This window comes from Eschrichtius robustus, chromosome 16 (assembly GCF_028021215.1).
Source record: "Eschrichtius robustus isolate mEscRob2 chromosome 16, mEscRob2.pri, whole genome shotgun sequence".
In the NCBI taxonomy this organism is placed as follows: Eukaryota; Metazoa; Chordata; class Mammalia; order Artiodactyla; family Eschrichtiidae; genus Eschrichtius; species Eschrichtius robustus.
Genome location: NC_090839.1, coordinates 91,993,031 through 92,012,086, shown reverse-complemented (window position 1 = coordinate 92,012,086; position 19,056 = coordinate 91,993,031). Strand labels below are relative to the sequence as shown.

The 19,056-nt window shown below is 59.2% G+C and overlaps 1 protein-coding gene across 3 annotated transcripts in view; it reads right to left on the bottom strand.

The window, feature by feature from the left end:
• The window catches only part of MAD1L1 (mitotic arrest deficient 1 like 1), a 335,477-nt gene that overhangs the window by 51,449 nt on the left and 264,972 nt on the right, over nucleotides 1-19,056 (bottom strand). For all 3 annotated transcript variants that reach the window (XM_068565792.1, XM_068565791.1, XM_068565793.1), the window contains one exon: nucleotides 12,329-12,536. In XM_068565792.1, the coding sequence (XP_068421893.1) occupies nucleotides 12,329-12,536 (208 nt within the window). The remainder of the gene's footprint in view (nucleotides 1-12,328; nucleotides 12,537-19,056) is intronic.

Sequence of the window (19,056 nt, the reverse complement as noted above, 5' to 3'; positions counted from 1 at the left end):
GGCCGGAGCGGGATTGGTGCCAGCAGAGGGGCTCGGAGCACCCCGACCCCTGGCCGAGAAGGGGGCCCTGCCTGGGGCCCCTCTTGTTCCACAGGCCTGATGGTCCCCTCACCTACCCAGAGACACAGAATGCGACGAAGCTGAACATTCGCCTACCAAAGTAATTTATACCTTCAATGCAGTGTCAAGAAAAACCAAATCCTCAATGGCTTTTTCTTGAACTTGGCAAAGCACGTCTGAAATTCATTTAGAATAACAAACAGGTAAGAAAATCTAAATGAGGGGGAAAGGCCATGTTCTATACCAGATACTCAAACATACTTTCAGTTATAATTACTAAAAATATGGAACAGAGAAATGGAATTAAAAAAAACAGAAACCATGGAAACAGATAGGGACACATTACAAACCTACAGGGCAAGGAATGATTATCTGATAAATGGCACTACGGCAACTGTTTAGTGACCTGGGAAAAAATCAATTTAAATCTTGACCATACACCACGTACCAAAATAAGTTCCAAGTAGATTAGATCTTTAAATATAAAACATAAGCCAAAAAAAAAATCACAGAAGAAAATAGAAATATCTATCAAATCACTAAAGAACTTTCTAAGATTAAATGAAATAAATAGATGAGATTCCAAAATAAGTTAAAACTTTCTATACAAAATAATCACAAAGAAGAACGAGAAGTTAAGCTTCTATACAAACTGAAAAAAAAAAAGAGGTAAAGGAACTCTGGTCATGACGAGACCTTTCAGAAAAGAGGAAATAAAATATTTTTCCATATTAGTAATTAAGTGAGATGCCCTTTATATAAAAAGATTTTAAATATGCATAAACCTGACATTTGGGGTGGACATTCTGCAAGGTTTAACGCAGGTGCCGATGTGTGTGACGGCCCCACCACTGAGACTCGGGACAGCCCACCACCCCGAGCATTTCTCTGCCACTGGCACCCCCTGGCCCAGCACCCCGGCCCAGTGGTCTGTCTCTGACTTGCTCCCTTCCCTGTCCAGCACGTCTTACCCGCAGAGCCCCGCACCCTGGGACTTCGGGGCTTCTCTCAGACCGTTCACGGAGACCAGCACGCTGGTTGTTGGCTATTTCAATGCTGAGCAGCGGGACGGGCGGCTGCACCAGGCGGTTGGTCTGTTCACCGGTTAAAGGACATTTGCGTGGTTTACAGCTTTTGGTGACCATGAGTGACCCTGCTATAGAATCACAGGCTCCGGGTCTGGGAAGGATGAAGAAAGTAAATCCACCCGGCCTTTCACAAAGGCACTGATCCACCTGGAGGGAAGCAGGGAACAGCCGATCGCCGACGCAGGGACACAGGAGTACAGGCAGACTGAGGAAGGAGCAGAATCCCAACCATCGCCGACCCAGAGCGGACTTTCCTGTATTAACTGCAGTTCTGAACCAGCTTGGGCAGAAAGGACAGCTTCACGACGGTGCCTCCCTCACCCGTGAACGTGGTGTGTCTCTCCATTTATTTAGAAATCCTCTGACTTCTTAATCAATGCTCTGTCGTTTTCAGTATATAGCTCTTTTACGTGTTTTGTTAGAATTATACCTAGGAATTTCGTTTTGGGGAGAGTGAACAGGAATGGTATAATGTCTTAGATTTCAGTTTCCACATGTTCACTGCTAGTATATATCATATACATGTTATACACACACATATCATATAAAGTGAATTCAGCAAGGTTGCAGGATACAAGATCAATACACAAAAATCAACGCTGAACTCACTTCATTAGTTAGTTTTGTCTTGTTTCGTTAACTTCTTGGGATTTTCTATGTAGACAAACGTGTCATCTGCAAAGAGGAAAAGTTTTGCCTGCCTTTCCTTTCCTTACTGCTCTGTCTAGGACTTGCAGTACATCTAATCAGGGTGGTGAGAGTGGACCTCTCTGCCTTATTTCCGACCTTAGGAGAAAAGCTCTGACTCTGACCATAAGTGTGATGTCAGATGGAGGGTTTGTGGACGAGCTGCATCTGGTTGAGGAACTTCCCCTCTTTTCCTAGTTTGCTGAGTTTTTATCGGTATTGAATTTTGTCAAATGCTTTCACTCCACCAAGTGATTTGATCCTGTTGATTTGGTGGATTATATCAACTGACATTTGAAGGCTGAATCAGCCCTGCATTCCTGGAACAAACAAATAAATCCCTGTAGGTTTTGTTCTTTGTCTTGTCACTGATTTTGAAATTAGACTAATATTGGCTTCATAAAAGGAGTTGAAAAGTGCTCTCTCTTCAATTCTCTGGAAGAGACTGTATAAACTGGTGTTAATTCTTCTTTAACTGTTAGGTAGAGTTCACCAGTGAAGGTTGGTTTTTTGAAAGCTTTGATTATGGATTCGATTTGCTCAATAGTTGCAGGACTATTCAGACTATCTACCGCATATTGGGTGAGTTTTATAGTTTTGAGTGTCCCGAGGTGGTGGTGGTCGTTGTCTGGACTCTGGTTCCACTCGGTGTGGATGCAGAGAGAGTGGGGAGAAGCCCTGCTTTCTGGCCCGAGAAGGAAGTGGGAGGAGGCCCGCTCTCCTGGCTGTTCTCATCCTGTACTGTCCTGGCACCAGGCCATCTTGCGGAGGCGCGGCTGTGGCCGGACAGGTGCCAAGACCCTCGAGGGAGGACCCTCTCTCTATGCGCAGGGCTGTGGCCCCAGGAGAGGGGGGAGTCCCCACTGCCCTCCTCTCTGTCCCCTGCTGGCGGTGGCCGTGGACACTGCTGTGGCCGTGGGAAGGGCCTGGCAGGGCAGGGACGTGAAGGCCTAACGTCTGGCCAGGGGCCTGTGAAGGGGGCCCTAGGGAACCGCGGAACGTCGGAGCTGAGGGAGAGGGAATTCCACGTTCCACTGTGCCACGCGGACCCCGAAAGTCACCTCTGTCTGAGCTGGGCGTGTGGGGCTCTGACCCTGAAGAGCCGTGAGGCCTGGACCGTGGGCCAGACCACTGCCCAGGACCCAACGGCTGAGAGGAGCACAGCAACGGCTCTGAAACTGAACTGACAGTAGAAGTACAGCCCTTGGAAGGTGGCGGGAGCTGCTGACTGGCCCACCTGGCAGATGCCTGCTGAAAGCCAGACCCACAGGATGTATGTTCTCCAGAACTTCACAAAGACCTGAAAATGTTCAAAATGTCCAGGACACAATTCGAAACCAAGCAGCATATGAAAAACCAGGAGAACGCAGACCTGCTGGGAAGAACCCAGCCAACGGGCACCGACCCCAGGTGACAGAGGCGCCGGGAACCTCAGGCACCTGGGGCAGGGTGGGGAGAGCGGCTACGAGACGTCCTCGTTCTCCCCGGAAGCGGCACTGCCCGACACTAGGCCGCAGGATCCTGTCCCCCCCGACCCGTGATGTCCGCCGCGTCTGTCACACCACACGCTGACCCCCAGCTGGGTGCCCGTGTGTCCTCCGTCCCCTCACCATCACCCACACCTACCGTCCGACTTGATGCACGCTTCCATCAAGCTCTCTTTTTCACACAGAAAGGAAATGATCTGAATGATTACATTTTCTCATCAAAAACCATGGAGGTCAGAAGGCAGAGAAAAGAGAAAACCGCTGACCCAGAACTCCATACACAGCACAGATACCCTCCAGGAAGAAGGGCAAGATAAAAACACTGCAGACAAAGGGAGACCACGAGAGTATGTTTCCAGAACACTTGCCCTAAAAGAAATGCCAGGGAAGCTCTTCCAGCAAAAGGAAATGATACCAGAGGAAAACTTGTTATTTCAGGAATGAAGAAAGAGCGACAGCAATTCTGAATGTCTAGGTAAAAATCATGAACTGTTTCTTTCCCCATATGTTCTTTAAAATATGAATGACAATTAAAATCAATAATTATAACATTTTACAGTGGGTACATACAAAGGAGCCCTACTACAGGGGGAGGGGGCGTGGGAGACGTGTGTCGTGATGAGATCCTGACATTCCAGGATCTTATCATCCTCAAGTGGTAAAATGTTAATTATAAGTGCACTGCGAAAAGTTAGGTATGCATATTGTAATCCCTAGAGAAGTCACTTCAAAAAGTACCTAGAAACATAATTAAAAAACTAAGATAAATCAAAACGTAATACTAAAAAAATTCAAATAATCTTAAAATAGGTAGAAATGAGGAAATGGGAATAAAATACAGAGAAGGCAAACAGAACTAATCGTAAAATGGTAGGCCTAAATCCAAACGTATGCAGAAATTATATTAAATGTAAACTGTCTAAACATACTTATCAAAAGACAGAATACACATTCTTACCAGGTCCACACGGGACATCTGGTGGCTCACAAGTCTTGGCCACCAAACAAATCTTAAATTAAAAAAAAATTCGAGGGGCTTCCCTGGTGGCGCAGAAGTTAAGAATCCGCCTGCCAAGGCAGGGGACACGGGTTTGATCCCTGGTCCGGGAAGATCCCACATGCCGCGGAGCAACTAAGCCCGTACGCCACAACTACTGAGCCTGCGCTCTAGAGCCCGTGAGCCACAACTACTGAGCCCTCGGGCCACAACTACTGAAGCCCTTGCGCCTAGAGCCCGTGCTCCACAACAAGGGAAGCCACGGCAACGAGAAGCCCGCGCACCGCAATGAAGAGTAGCCCGCGTGCAGCAACAAAGACCCAACGCGGTGGGGGAAAAAAAAAAAAAAGTACCATAACCTAAATCTCACATCATATGCAAAAATTAACAAAATGGATCACAGATTTCAATGCAAAACTAAAAGACTTAGTGCGGAAAACATAAAAAAAAAGGGTCTTGACCTTGGGTTTGGCAGAGTTCTTAGATCTGACTCCTGTCAGAGATAAACTGATCACCTAGAGCCTGTGCTCCGCAACAAGCCCCCGCTCGCCACAACTAGAGAAAGCCCGCGTGCAGCAACAAAGACCCAGCGCAGCCAAAAACAAATAAATAAATAACTTAAAAAAATGTTTGCTCTGAGAAAGACACTGTTAGGAAATGAAACTCCCCAAACTCGAGCCAAAGAAAACAAGCCAACAAAAAATGGGCAAAAACTTGAAGAGAGACTCCACCCACCCAGGGGGATACAGGAATGGCTAACATGCGACAAAAGATGCTGCACATCTCACCCGTCAGGGAGACGCCAGTTAAAACGTGGTGGATTCCACTGCACACACCTCAGGGTGACCAAGGGCCCCACCCCTGGTGCCGCCGCGGAGCCCCACCCCGGTGCCGGTGGGAGCGCGGGGGCCACGGCCGGCTACGAAGCCAGTGGCCCACTAACCACGTGGCCCGGCAATCCTGCCCCCAGTGCCCACCCTGCAGAAACGCACTAACGCTCACAGGAACACGCACAGTCACTTCCGGTCTTCGGTTTTCAGGTTTGCTAACGGTGTCTGGCTGCATCTGACCCACCCTCTTGTGGGCTCAGGTTCCGACATCAGCTCGGTGCGAAGCCTCTGCAGTGCTTTTAAGATCCACCCGGCGTGTGCGGCTCGGGCTGGCCAGACAACGGTGCCTCAAGGACCCCAGCAGGCCTCCCTCCCACCTGCTGCAAGGCCGGGGGGTGACGGGTGCGGACGGCAACGCTGTTATGCTGGGGCGGGCAGGGAGGGCAGGAAGCCTGAGGCCCACCTGCTCTCCCGGTAACCCACCCGTCCGGGAACGGGCCGGGGTGCAATTCCCGATTCTCGCCTCTGCCTCCTACTTTCCCGCGGTCTTCCTGCCTGTTCAGAGGCCGTCCCTCCAGCTGAGGACGATGAGCTGGGGAAAGCACAGGGCAGGACTCCTCTCGCTGCGGGCTGGGGGCTCTCAGCTGCTCCCCAAAGGCTCTAAGTGGCCAGAGACCAGCACCTGAGCCGAGCACAGCTCTCGGATCTACGTTACAGCCACCTCTAAGCCTCGGGCAGCCAGACCGGGGGCCACAGCAAACCCCGAGTCCATCACCTCGTGCCGGGCGCCGAGCCACGTGGAGTGCCCTCACCAGTGACCCGCAGCTGTCTGGCCTCCTTGCTCCCCGTGACGCCTTCCCGAGTGAGTGCCAATCCAGGACGGCCTGCTCCCGCCAGGTGCCCCCCCTGCCCCCCGTGCCACCCCACAAACACGATCCCCACACCCAGGGCCTGCTCTGAGGCCGCCTCGTTCCCGTGGCTCTTCCCTTGCTGATGTCCAGCTGACCCCTGCGTGGCTGCCGGCTCGGGAAGCAGGTGCTACGGCTTCTGGAGCCTCAGCGAGCCCGTGCTATCTCCCCAGCTGCTGTCACACCTGCACTCACGGAGGCCCGGGGGACAGCAGCGACTCAGAGAGGCCTGCCCGCCACGCCCCACATCCGGAGAGCCCAGCTGGCCCCCGCCCCGTCCTCGCCCTGCCGGGCCGGCGCCAGCTGACGCGGGAAGGGGGGAAGCCCCCGTCTGGAGAGAGAAGCAGAACCAAGACGAAGCCCAGGCAGCGCAGCTGCTGCAGAGGCGCCCTCCCCCCTGCAGAACGGACGGGCTCCAGCGAGGGGCCTCGGCGTCCCTCCTCCAGGGACCTGTCGGGATCAGCTGCGCACAGTCAGGCAGAGACAAACTTGATCGCCTTCCGTGTGTCGCTCTGACAAGATTAGACTATTTTAATATTAATTCTTTACTTAATTAAACCGCAATGAAGAACCTCTCCGGCCCAGGCGGAGTGAGGTGTGGGGTCATGCAAGGAGCACAGCCAGTGCTGGGGGCTGAGGTTTCAGGCTCCTGCCAGCCGAGGGCGCGGCCTTGGCAGGGGTTCTTTAGCGACTCCTCTGTCAAAGGTCCAGGAACGCCCGGAGACAAGCATCCCCTGCGTGTCGGAACGCAGTCACCTGAGGCTGGGCACCCTCCGTCCCCGGCGCCCGGAGCGGCTCCATCCCGGCCACCCAGCTCCGTGCTCACGCCACCGCGGAGAGCACGCCCACCCACACGACCCCCGGGGGCCTTCTGCAGGCCCGGCTTGAAGGCCACGCTGTGTGCACGGCAGACAGGACCCGTCCAGAGGTGGAGCAGGCTGGCCTGCGAGGCCCACAGGGGAAAGCGGGTGGTGTGTGTGGGGCGGGGCCTTTGCTGGTGCCCTACTCTCCATGACGCGTCTTTGGAGGTCAGGGGCCTCCACGTGCTGAGATTTCTTTCTACGGTTGGAGGCAGGTCACAGCTCACAGCCCGGCAGCCTGGCCCCGCTGCTGGAGCCCTGGGCACTGAGGCAGATGCGGGGGGCCCGGGGAGGGAGTTTGCCGAACTGTGCCTCTGCCGGGCAAGGCAGAAATAAGACACGTGTGGCCTCGCCTCCACAGAGGCCAGCGCCTCATCACCGCGCTCAGTCCACAGGCCAGCCACCGATTCAGCTACGGCAGCGCCACCGGCATCTGTCTCCCGGGCGCTCAGGAGCCACCAGCGAGGCACCTGGCCGCTCTCACGGCTCCCCGGGGCGGGGTTGACCCTGAGCTGTGGGGAGTGGCCAGCGCCCCGAGCCTCAGCTGCACCACTGGCCGACAGAAGGAGCGTGCGGCTGGCCTGAGAGCGCGGACGGAGGGCCACAGGGTTTCTGCAAGAGCTGGACACCCCCTGGAGCGAAGCTGGGGGTGACTGCAGGCCGCAAACCCGGCGGCGGGGCTCCCTTGCCCACGTGGCTTCAGCGGGGACGCTCCCCCGAGGATCCTGAGAGTTGACCGGGCCGCCCTCCTCTTGGTCCCACGAGGAGGAGGCGGGGTGACCGAATGACTCCTCCTTTCTTGCCCACACTCTGGTGGGCCGCCAGCCCGCCGGGTCCAGCCCAGGACGGGTCAGCACAGGGCACCCTCCACCCTGCCGCCCCGGCCCCACTGGGCCCACGCAGCTCCTAAACGAGGCTCCGGCCTCCGTTCTCAGCCTCTGCTGCCCCGTCTCCGTCACAGGACCGGCCCAAGCCTCTGTGGAGCTGGCACTCGCCAGGCCGTCACATGACTGCCGTGGGCTTTGTTTTAAACTTCACGCTTCATTTTCATTCCCACGCGCGTGGTTCAGAGCCCAGTCACGCCCCGCAGGTCCTCTCCTCCTCCGGCCACCGACTCCGATGACCTTGGCATTAAGTGGCTGATGCCCTGCCCGCTTGCATGTGCCCCTCCTCCCGTCACCATCCTCCCGGGACCCAGGACGTTAGGACGGCAGGTGCTGCTGGAGCTGGGCTGTAGCAGACGAGGGTTCCTCGCTGTTTCCTGCACGTCGTCCTGTCCTCCCCAGAGCTGACGCTGTCCTGTCTTCCGTTCGCTGACTTTTCCGTGCACCCATCGCTAACGCGGCTGAACCTCTTTGCTGACCCACGTGGGAGCTTCCTAACCCTGTGGTGGCAGCAGACGTAAACAGGAGGCGTGAGATGGGCGCCCCGGGCAGGGCGGCGGCTCCGTGTAGCCAGGGCAGTAGGCCCAGGGACGCGGGGCACGCGGCATGCCAAGGCCTGGGCCACGATGCCCCGAGACGCGGGCCGGTTACGTCCTGACGACCCCCCGGCCTGGAGGAGGCCCAGAGCCTCTGACCCGCTCCAGCCAGGGCCCGCTCCTGCCCGCCGTGTGTCCCGGGCTCTCTGCTCTTCGTCTCCTCTGCTGGTCTCCTGCTCGCTCTACTGGGCGCGTCCTCTGACAGCCTCCTGAGACGGGGCGCGCGGTGAGCCTTTCCGGGCTTGCTGGAGCGCGGGCGCTGGGCCGGGGCTGCCGCCAGGCTCCTCTGGGGACCTGGAGCAGTGCCCACGGCCTTCCAGCGCCAGGGCTGCTGCTGAGAAGGAAGCTCTTCTGACCCCTGGCCTTTGACAGGTGACCCGCTTTTCCCCGGGGGGGCCCTTTCATCCACCCACACAGAAACGGCCTCATCGCCACACGGTGCCGGTGTGACCCGCGACCCCACCTCTCCTGCAGCCCTGCGACTCGGCGGACCTCGCAGACCAGACTGCTCCTCGAGGTTCCTCAGCTTTTTTCTCCTGCTTTCCAGCTCATCGCCTTGTTCTTCTACTTTTCAGATAAACCTTCTCAATTTTATCTTATAAATCTGCTATTTAGATTTTCATTTAACTCCTGGATATTTCTAACTTCCAGAAGTTTGTTGTTTTTCATTTTGAAAAAATTTAAAGTCTCTTGTTTGTGATTTGCTGTTGAAAGTCGGTCCTTGTCTCTCTGAGGACACAGTGTTTTGGAGGTTCCCTGCACTCTGGTGGCCTGTGCCCTCCAGGTGCGTTTTTCTACTTGTTGCTCTGGCTCCCTGGTCACAGCCAGCAGTGGGTCCTCCTGGCCTGTCAGCTCAGCCCAGGGTCCGGCCAGCTGCCTATGGGGCCTTCAGGGTCAGTGCTTTCGGGTCTCCTCCGGAGCTGGTCAGGCTCCAGAGGGTGACAGGGGTGGGCGGGGGCGTCTGGGCATCCACCAGCCTCATCCCTTGGCTCCGCTGCCAGCTCCCGTCCTGGATGGGCCCTGTCCACACCGTCTCCGGAGCCGCAGCTCACAGACATGGGGGAGGACGTGGGCTGCCCGCAGAACCAGCTGCCAGAGTCGCTGCGCCGCCCCCCGCGAGTTCTCACCCCGCAGGCCTGAGACGGCGCCCGAGGACCTGCATGGCCCACGTGCTCCTGGGGCGCCTGCTGCCCGCCTGGGAACCACCCCTTGGGAATGGCTGCTCCAGGAGAAGAAACCGCTGTGTGGACTTCCATTTCTCACTTCTGCTGGGAGAGAGGCCACGGCCCACCACGCAGGGTTGGGTGAAGGTCTGGGAACCTTCCTGCCCCTTAATCACACCCCCAAGCAAGCGTCCTTCATCCTCCTGAGCTTAGCCGGTCACGTCCCTCCCGCAGCGCCTCTTGCTGCCAATTCTGAGCCTTTGGGGAGGTTTGTGGCATAAGTCAGCCTGGTTCCTGGCTCGACTGCAGCTGCTTAGATTCTGTTTTCCTGAGTCTGCTCACCATTAGACCACCCGCCCACCGACTGTCCGGATTCCAAAGGTTTGCCGTTGTCCCTCTTGCTGTGGGGCCTCAAGGAGGACGGTCCAACTGGCCGTCTCTGCCTGGATGCCCACAGCGCCTGCGGGCACGTGTCACGGCGCCCTTGTGAGGCTCCGAGCAGCTGTGTCCCCAGAGCTGAGCACAGAGCCACTGGTCGGAAGGAGTGACAGACCTCACTGGGTAAATGATCTGTCGCGTTAGACGGTACGAGTCCTTTCACAGAGTAAGGACCCACCTCGAGGTGCCCGCGTCTGCATTTTCAGCTGGTGAATTTGTCAAGGACACACAGGCCGCTCGAGAAGAGGGGCTGGGAGCCGTGGCCGGAAGGAACACGGGGAGAAAACAGGAATGCGGGCCTGGAAACCACAGCTCGGCCGCCCACTTGCTGAGGACCCCGTAAGAGGCCTCTCCTGGCTTTCACCGGGGAGGGCGGGACACCGGCCACCCGCGCCCCCGTCACGGCAGTCTTTGCGGCTGAGCCGGGGTTTGGCTGCAGAACCGCCACGGGGGCACCCGGGCAGCCGATACCGCCAGTCCGAGCGGCACGGGGGGCTCTGTTTCTGCCCCAGGAATGGAAGGCCTGTGCTTTGCGGGCCAGGATGCCGGGATCCTCTCCATTTGGTTGCTGCCAATGAAAACTGCAAAGTGAGGAGTTTGTGTAGGAGGGCCAGCTGAACGGCCAGGAGAGCAAAGCAGGACCCCAAGGGTGGCATGCGGGGGTCCTAAGCTCTGGGGGCCTCGCGCTGCGGCAGTAACCGTCTCTGCTCCGACCTGCGGGAGGGAGAGAGCTCTGTCCTGGGCTCGCCTCCGCACGTTTCCCGTCGTCGTCGTGTCTGGATGCTCTGATCCTCAGAGCCAGCCCTGCAGAGAGGCCATCGCCCCCGCTGAAGACAAGATGGGAGAGGCCGGCGCAAGGTGTGAATGGGTGTGAGCGTGCACGTCCGCAGGAGGGCGTGCACTTCACACGACACGTCCCTGCTCACCGTCCATAAGCCCAGCACGCGACCTCGGGAAAGCAACTGAAGGGCAGCCGCAATCCTGGAAAACCAAGCGGCGCAGAGTTCAGGTGGAGGCTGGCAAACCCCACTGATTCCGCACCGTGGGGTCACAGCTGAACCCACGACGGTGCACGAACCCCGTCTCACAGAGGACACTGGGCCGAGGGTCCTGGGACCACGACACGCTCAGGATGCCATGGGAATGGGGACAAGACGGAGAAGGACGGAACAGCACCAGGGAGCAGGGATGGAGCGTGGCTCCCGCAGGACAGCCAGGCTCAGCCTTGCGGTCGAGACCCTGCAGCTTTGGCGCGGGTGGTGTAGGGAGCGCACAGCTGGGGCTCAAACTCAGGCCTGGCTGACCGAGCGCTTGGCTCACAGAGCCCGTGTGCCAGGTGCTGAGGGCGGCCTCCCACCTCCACGGTCTCGCGGGGCGGTGACCGCTGACCTCAGGCACTTCGAGAAAGGCTGGTTCCACGTGAGGTAGACGATAGAAGCAGATGGGCCGGAGGGGGGCTACATCTACGACCCCGGCAATGGGCGACGCACAGATCCCTGCTCCAGACAAGAGGACGGCTGCACCCACTTCCCAACTCCAACCGCAGTGGGCACGCGGGAGGAGATGACAAACACGGGAAGGGGAAGTGGCGAAGGGCTTCCCAGCGGAAAAGCTACTCAGAAATGCACGCGGCAAACGGCAAGCAAACAGCAGCCTGGCCCTCTCGACGCAGACGCCCTGCAGACCTCACCGAAAGGGCAGCGAGCAGAGCCCTCCTCCCAGCCACCCGTGGGCAGTAGCGCTGGGCACCCTCCGACAGCTCAGAGAGGCCGCCGGCGCCCCCTGGGCCCCAGCCTCCCCATGGGGCCGGACTGGGTGACCCATAGGAAAACGGAGCCTCCAGAGGGTCCCCTCCCTCCTTGGCACTGACGGACCGGCCTCTCTCTGCACTAGGGCGGGACCTGGTGACCCGGCGTGCAGGGGACAGGCTTGGCGGTCACTGCACTGCCCTGGAGAGATGAGCTGCGAGGTCAGAGGCTGTGGCCCTGGCTTAGAACTGCAGAGCAGGCGGGACCCGCGTGATAGAAAAGCAGCTTCCTGGGCTCCTCACAGTCCCCTGCAGCGGGCTCGCGGGGGCCCTGAAATGTACTCAGGTGGTGAAAGGTGGCCCCCGCTTCCACGGAGTATTGGGTTTACTCATGATGAATGGCACACGTATAAACTGATAAACGATACTAACTTGTTTCAGGGGTCGGAGGGCTCCAGCCATCTGGTCCTCACCGCGCCTGTGTCACCAAGCCTCCCGCACAGCCCCGGGGATGCCCACGGCCTGGCTGCCTGTGCGGCCTGGACAGACAGACGGACGGACGGACGGACGGACAGGGCCCTACCTGCCACTTCCCTGGACGAGGGCAGCCCCGCGGCGGCCTCCAGGTCGGTGGGGACGGCGCCGCCGGCCTCCAGGGCGCGGACCAGCTCTCGCAGCCGCTCGCACTCCTCCCGCAGCTGCTGTCGATCCTCGTGGAGCCGCTGCCTCGCCGCGCCGGCCGGGTTCAGGCTCAGGTGCAGCACCTTGGTTCTGCTCTGGTCGTAGTCACCCTGCGGGACCACAGGCAGGAGGTCAGAGCCGCTCACGAGCGAGCGCAAAGGGGAACCCGAGCCCGGCCTGCGGGGTCCCCGCCCCTCTCCCTGGGCTGCGGCCTCAGTTAAACGGGGGAGGAAGCAGAAAGCCCACCCAACGCATCTTCGGAGTATCGTCAGAACTCAGCACACGAGCCCGCTTCTCTGAGTCTCGTCAAGTACCAGCTACCGGGAGCGAGGTCTCTTCAAACTGCGGCACTTTCAGACACCATCAGCAAACACCCTAACGCCTCTGGGTTCTCGCCAGCCTCTCGGCGACCCTCCTGCCTCACGGTCTTTAAGAGTGGGACCCGTTTTTTAAGATTTAAAAACAAACAAACAAAAAAACCCAACTTAACTAACACTGTGACGCTAAAGCAGAGTCCCCACACGCCTCACACGGTCCCGTTACCGACACGTGACATCAGTGCCGTGCGTCTGTTACAGTTCAAGAGCTAACACTGACGCCATCCTAACTGAACTCCCTACTTCCTTCACATTTCCTTAGTTTTCTCCAAGTGCCCTTTTCTGTGCCCAGATCCGTCCTGCGGGACCCCACGGGACTTTTAGCTGTCCGATTTCCGTGGGTCCTCCGAGCTGGTGATTTTCTGGGCTTTGTTTTGGGTGACCTTCAGAGTGTGGAGGGTGCCGCGCGGGTGTCCTGAAGACGCCCTGCTGCCGGGATGTGGCCGACACTTTCCTCACCGTTACCTGGGGTCAAGGGTTAGGGGAGGAAGACCCCAGAGGTCAAGTACCTTCCCATCACACCGTGTGGAGGCTCCACGTTACCAAGGTGACCTTGACCCCTGGCTGAAGTGCGCTTGTCCCCTTTGGAAGGAAGTCACCGGGCACACCCGGTTACGCTCCCCTCCAAGTTGACGAGACCCTCAACTGTCTGTGGACACATCCCACCTCTTCCCCTCCCGGCTGGTAGGAGCCCGCCAGCCACAGCGGAACAAGGTCAGCCCGGCAGAGAGTGAAGGGGGCCGGACATCAGGGCAGGCGTTTGATTAAGTGGGTGCTGAACGGCCTGAAATCCACACGCAAAACCCAGGGCCCGGGGGGCTGTGGCGACCTTGTGGGAAAGGCATCACCGCACGTTACAAATCTGCAGTGACCGAGGCAGGTGCTAAGGGCCGGTGGGGAAAGGATGGTCTCCCCAGTACGTGCTGCAGGGTCAACTGGATGCCCAGATGACCGTGACCTTGACCTCACACCACACAAACATCACTCCTGAGTGACGGCAAATCTACACGCAAAGGTTTTAGGAGAAAATATAGAGACGTCTTTGTGACCCGGGAGTAGACAAAGGTTCTTAAACAAGGTTCAAAACGGGCTAAACAAGTGAAAAAAAATAATAAACTGGACTTATGAAAATTGAGAACTTCTATTTATCAAAAGAGTAAAAAGGGAACCAACAGAGTGGGAGATACATGAAACACATAAATCTGACAAAGGACTCACATCCAGAACATACAAAGAATCCATACAAATAAAAAAGAAAAAGTCAGACAATTCAGTTTTTAAAATGGACAAAAAAATGTGAACGGACACTTCACAAAAAGAAGATATCAAAGAGCCAATAACACGTGAAAAGTACCTCAAATTACTCACCAAAGAAACAGTGAAAACCGCAGTGAGATGCCCAGTCGACACTGAACAGATGAGGGTCCAGGGCCTGCAGACCCCATGCTCTCGGAGGGTGCAGGGTGCACCCACGTGGAGGAAACCCTCAGCAGGACCCTGGGGTGAGCGAGTGCACGTCCCAGACCAGGACCTCAGAACCGTGACCCATCGCACCCGAATCACACAGGGCGGGGGGGGGGGTCCCCCACGGAGGACCGTGCGTCAGCGAAAGGGAAGGTCTGCACGCAGGACGATGTGGGCAACCCTCACACACAGAGCGGAACAGACCAGCCGGACATGGCGGACGGACACGGGGCGGCCGCTGACACACCACAGGCCGAGGTCGGGGCCAAGGGCAGAGCTGGGAGGGGACTCGGGTCTGTGCTGGTCTGGACGCTGGTGACCGAGTGCGGTCGGTGAGTGACGCTCACTCCTGACGTGTGTGCTTTCCCGTAAGTACACCGTGTTACTCAATACGCAGTTTCCAGAATGTGCACCAAGTGAGTCCGTGGGTGCTTCTAGGCACAGGTCCGCTCTGCCTCAGCTTTCCAGACGTGAGCATCAGTGAATCCCCCCGCCCCGCAAAGCTCACTGGCATCGGGTTTTGCCACCAAGAGTCACCCCAACAGATGAGAAAGGCCCAGGCGGTCAGCAAACAGACCACCGATGAGTAAACGCAGGAGGCAGCACCTCTGCTCGCCCAGCTGCTGTCCCCACGGCTCAGCCCTGGGCGGGAGGGACAGCGCAGAGCCCGCGCCTCTTTGGCCGTCACTCCCTGGGCCTCCCAGGGCAAGGGCTGAGGGGGGCCTGGGCCTCGGCGAGGGGAAGGCCTGGGCGTCCCTCCCACCCGGTGCTGAGAGAGAGACACGGGAGTGTCCTGGGCTGAGAGGCAGCGGGCTGCTGGCCCAGGCCCGGGCCCGCCCGCCTCTCACAAGGGACGCTGGGCCAGCTGAGTGGACATCTCCCTCCTGCCCCGACACTGAGATTCCTTCCTGGACGACCCAACCTCCCACCTGTGACTTCTGCCCACAGCTCACTCTTCCAGGGGGAACAGCAGAAATGGCACCCTTCACTCAGATCGTCGAATCCCCCGGGAGGGAGGCCAGGGGTGGACACTTCACTCAGCGGAACGGTCCCAGCGCGGGAGCTAAGCTGCGTGGCCACCGCCGGCCAGCCCTCGGCCAGCCGCCAGCTCAGAGCCCCTGAAAGTGACCCCAAAAGGGAGGGAGGGGCACATGGAGACACCCCCTCCCTGCCGCAGGCAGAGAGAGGGCGGGAGAGGGGGAGAGAGCCTGGCGGAAGGCAGAGGCTGGCAGCCGGCACCTCACAGGCTTCTGGGAACCTTGTAAAAACCTCGAAGGATAAAGAGACATCCTGTAACTCCGAGTGAACCACAGACTGTCAGGGTTGGAAGGGATCGTTATTTCATCCGATTCTAACACTCCGGGAGACACAGCCAGGCGTATGGAATCCATCTGCCCTGTGCACCCTGGCAGAGGGCCCCGCAGCAGATGGGAGGCGGGCCGGGTGCTGCGGGAGCTCATGTCCCCTGTGGGTCTGGGGTCAGGCGGGTACAGGGAGAGGACGAGGGCAGATGTGTTCTGCAAAGGGCCGGAGAGCACATGCGTCAGGCGGTGCTAGTCACACCATCTCTGTCCTAGCAGGTCAGCTGATGGGGAAGGAAGGAGTGAGGGGGGGAAGGAAGGAGGGGGGGAAGGAAGGAGGGAGCGGGGGGGGGGGGAAGGAAGGAGGGAGCGGGGGGGGAAGGAAGGAGGGAGCGGGGGGGGAAGGAAGGAGGGAGCGGGGGGGAAGGAAGGAGGGAGCGGGGGGGGAAGGAAGGAGGGAGGGGGGGAAGGAAGGAGGGAGGGGGGGAAGGAAGGTGGGAGGGGGGAAGGAAGGAGGGAGGGGGGAAGGAAGGAGGGAGGGGGGAAGGAAGGAGGGAGGGAGGGAAGGAAGGAGGGAGGGGGGAAGGAAGGAGGGAGGGGGGAAGGAAGGACGGGGAAGGAAGGAGGGAGGGGGAAGGAAGGAGGGAGGAGAGAAGGAAGGAGGGAGGGGGGAAGGAAGGAGGGAGGGGGGAAGGAAGGAGGGAGGGGGAAGGAAGGAGGGAGGAGAGAAGGAAGGAGGGAGGGGGGAAGGAAGGAGGGAGGGGGAAGGAAGGAGGGAGGAGAGAAGGAAGGAGGGAGGGGGGAAGGAAGGAGGGAGGGAGAAGGAAGGAGGGAGGGGGGAAGGAAGGAGGGAGGGAAGGAAGGAAGGAGGGGGGAAGGAAGGAGGGAGAGGGGGAAGGAAGGAGGGAGGGGGGAAGGAAGGAGGGAGTGGGGGAAGGAAGGAGGGAGGGAAGGAAGGAGGGAGGGGGGAAGGAAGGAGGGAGTGGGGGAAGGAAGGAGGGAGGGGGGAAGGAAGGAGGGAGGGAGGGAAGGAAGGAGGGAGGGGGGAAGGAAGGAGGGAGGGGGGAAGGAAGGAGGGAGGGGGGAAGGAAGGAGGGGGAAGGAAGGAGGGAGGGGGAAGGAAGGAGGGAGGAGAGAAGGAAGGAGGGAGGGGGGAAGGAAGGAGGGAGGGGGAAGGAAGGAGGGAGGAGAGAAGGAAGGAGGGAGGGGGGAAGGAAGGAGGGAGGGGGAAGGAAAGAGGGAGAGGGGGAAGGAAGGAGGGAGGGGGGAAGGAAGGAGGGTGGGGGGGAAGGAAGGAGGGAGGGGGGAAGGAAGGAGGGAGGGAAGGAAGGAAGGAGGGGGGAAGGAAGGAGGGAGAGGGGGAAGGAAGGAGCGGGGGAAGGAAGGAGGGAGGGGGGAAGGAAGGAGGGAGGGGGGAAGGAAGGAGGGAGGGGGGAAGGAAGGAGGGAGGGGGGAAGGAAGGAGGGAGCTCTGGGCACCGTGGACACACAGCCCCGCCCTGCACGGCCCCCTCCTGTGTCCCTAATGCTGCTCTTCCTCATTTGTCTTCAACCCTTTAAACGTGCAAAACAGAAACAGGCTGGCAGGCTGAATCCACCGGGCTCCACCCCTCTCCTTTACCTCAGATATTCAAGGGTCCCTCCTTCCCCCCAGGCCGCAGGCTCTCCCAGTCTGGCCGTGCTGACCACTGGCTTCACGCCCACCTCCCTGCCTCCCCAGGACTCACCTGCTGACGCCCCGGGAGGGCCCGGGCAGGGAGCTGGGCACAGAGCCTGACCCCAAGGCCCCCAGTGACCCTTGGCCGAGGCGCTGGACCTGTCGAGCCTCGGGGTCATCCTGCCCAGCAGGTGTGGGGAGAATCGGGGAAGACGGCGCCTGGACCTCAGGGTCGGGGGCAGGGTGCTGCTGTGGAAACGCCAGACACCCCGCGGGCAGGAAGGGGAGCCACCGCTCCCACCCCAGACCGCGGTTTCTGACCACCGGCTTCCCCTTGACCGGAACGAAGGAAAGAAAACACTGCAGTGGGTGAGAGGATTTAAGGATCAAAGGGAGAACCAGCAGGGCTTAACCAAACCAAACCAAAGCAAACCAAACCGAACCAGATGGGGGAAATGCTCGCAGCTCTGATGAACTGGGGGAAGTGACAAGCCTGCGAAACCTGCAGGTGCCCAAGTGAGCGTCTGGCGCCGGAAGGCCGGGGCCTCTGCTCCTGCCTCAGAGTTATTAGACCCACAGCCCCACCCCCGGGACGGGACGAACACGCTTCCTCTGCCTGCGCTGGGACGCCGTGAGCGTGAAGGGCAGAGGGCGGCATCGTGCCCACCGCCCCCAGAACTCCCCCGCGAAGGCCCTGCTCGCCCGTCTCCAGGCCAAGTGGGGCGTGAGGCCCCAGCCTGCAGGTGAAGGTGCCGTGGAGCCTCCCTGGGATGCAGGCCGCAGGGAGGGAGCCGTGGGGCCTCCAGCCCGGGGCGGTGGGGGGGGGCTCCCTGGGATGCAGGCCGCACGGAGGGAGGCGTGGGGCCTCCAGCCCGGGGCGTGGGCGGGGGGGCTCCCTGGGATGCAGGCCGCAGGGAGGGAGGCGTGGGGCCTCCAGCCTGGGGCGGGGCGGGGGGGCTCCCTGGGATGCAGGCCGCAGGGAGGGAGGCATGGGGCCTCCAGCCCGGGGTGGGTGGGCAGCCCAGCAGGTCCACCTGCTGGAAGCAGTGCGAGAGCCCGGGAGAGACCGGCAGAGCCACCAGACAGACACTCGCGAGGAACAGGATGCCAGCTGCTTTAAGCCACTGAGTTGTGGGGTGTCTGTAACAAGGCAGCAGGTAACTAAGGAACCTCCCGAGGAGCGAGACGGAGCCCCAACCCCCGACCCGGGGGCCCCAGGGTCCCAGCAAGGGGGTGGCAGCCCCCGGGCCCAGGCCTTTGTGACTCGGCCTCAAGCCCGGGTCATGACAGAGACAGGACAGCTGCACGGGGTCTCCTAACGCCATTCTGCCCAGGGAGTGAGCGTGTCCATGGCCCCCGGGCCTCACACTCCGACCCTCAAACTTACTACCAGGCGACGGCGGCCAAGACAGCAGAGCCGGCACAGGGACAGGCCGAGGGTCCAGAAGAGCCCCTGCCTCTACACTTGGCCAATGCTCAACACGGGTGCCAAGGCCACCCACCAGGAAAAGGTGCTGGACAACTAACTGGACACCCGCATGCAAGAGCATCAACCTGGATCCTAACCTCACACCATACATGAAAATGACCTCATAAAAAACCCTCAACATAAGAGCCAACGCTATGAAACACGTGGAAGAAAATACAGGCGTAATGCTTCACGGCACTGGATTTGGTCTTGGATTCTTCAACGTGACACTAGAAACAAGGAACAAAAGAAAAAGTAGACAAACTGGGCTTCCTCAAAATGAAAAACTGTTGTGCTTCAAAGCATACATCATCAAGGAAGTGAAAAGACAACCCACAGAGCGTGAGAAAATATCTGCAAGTCA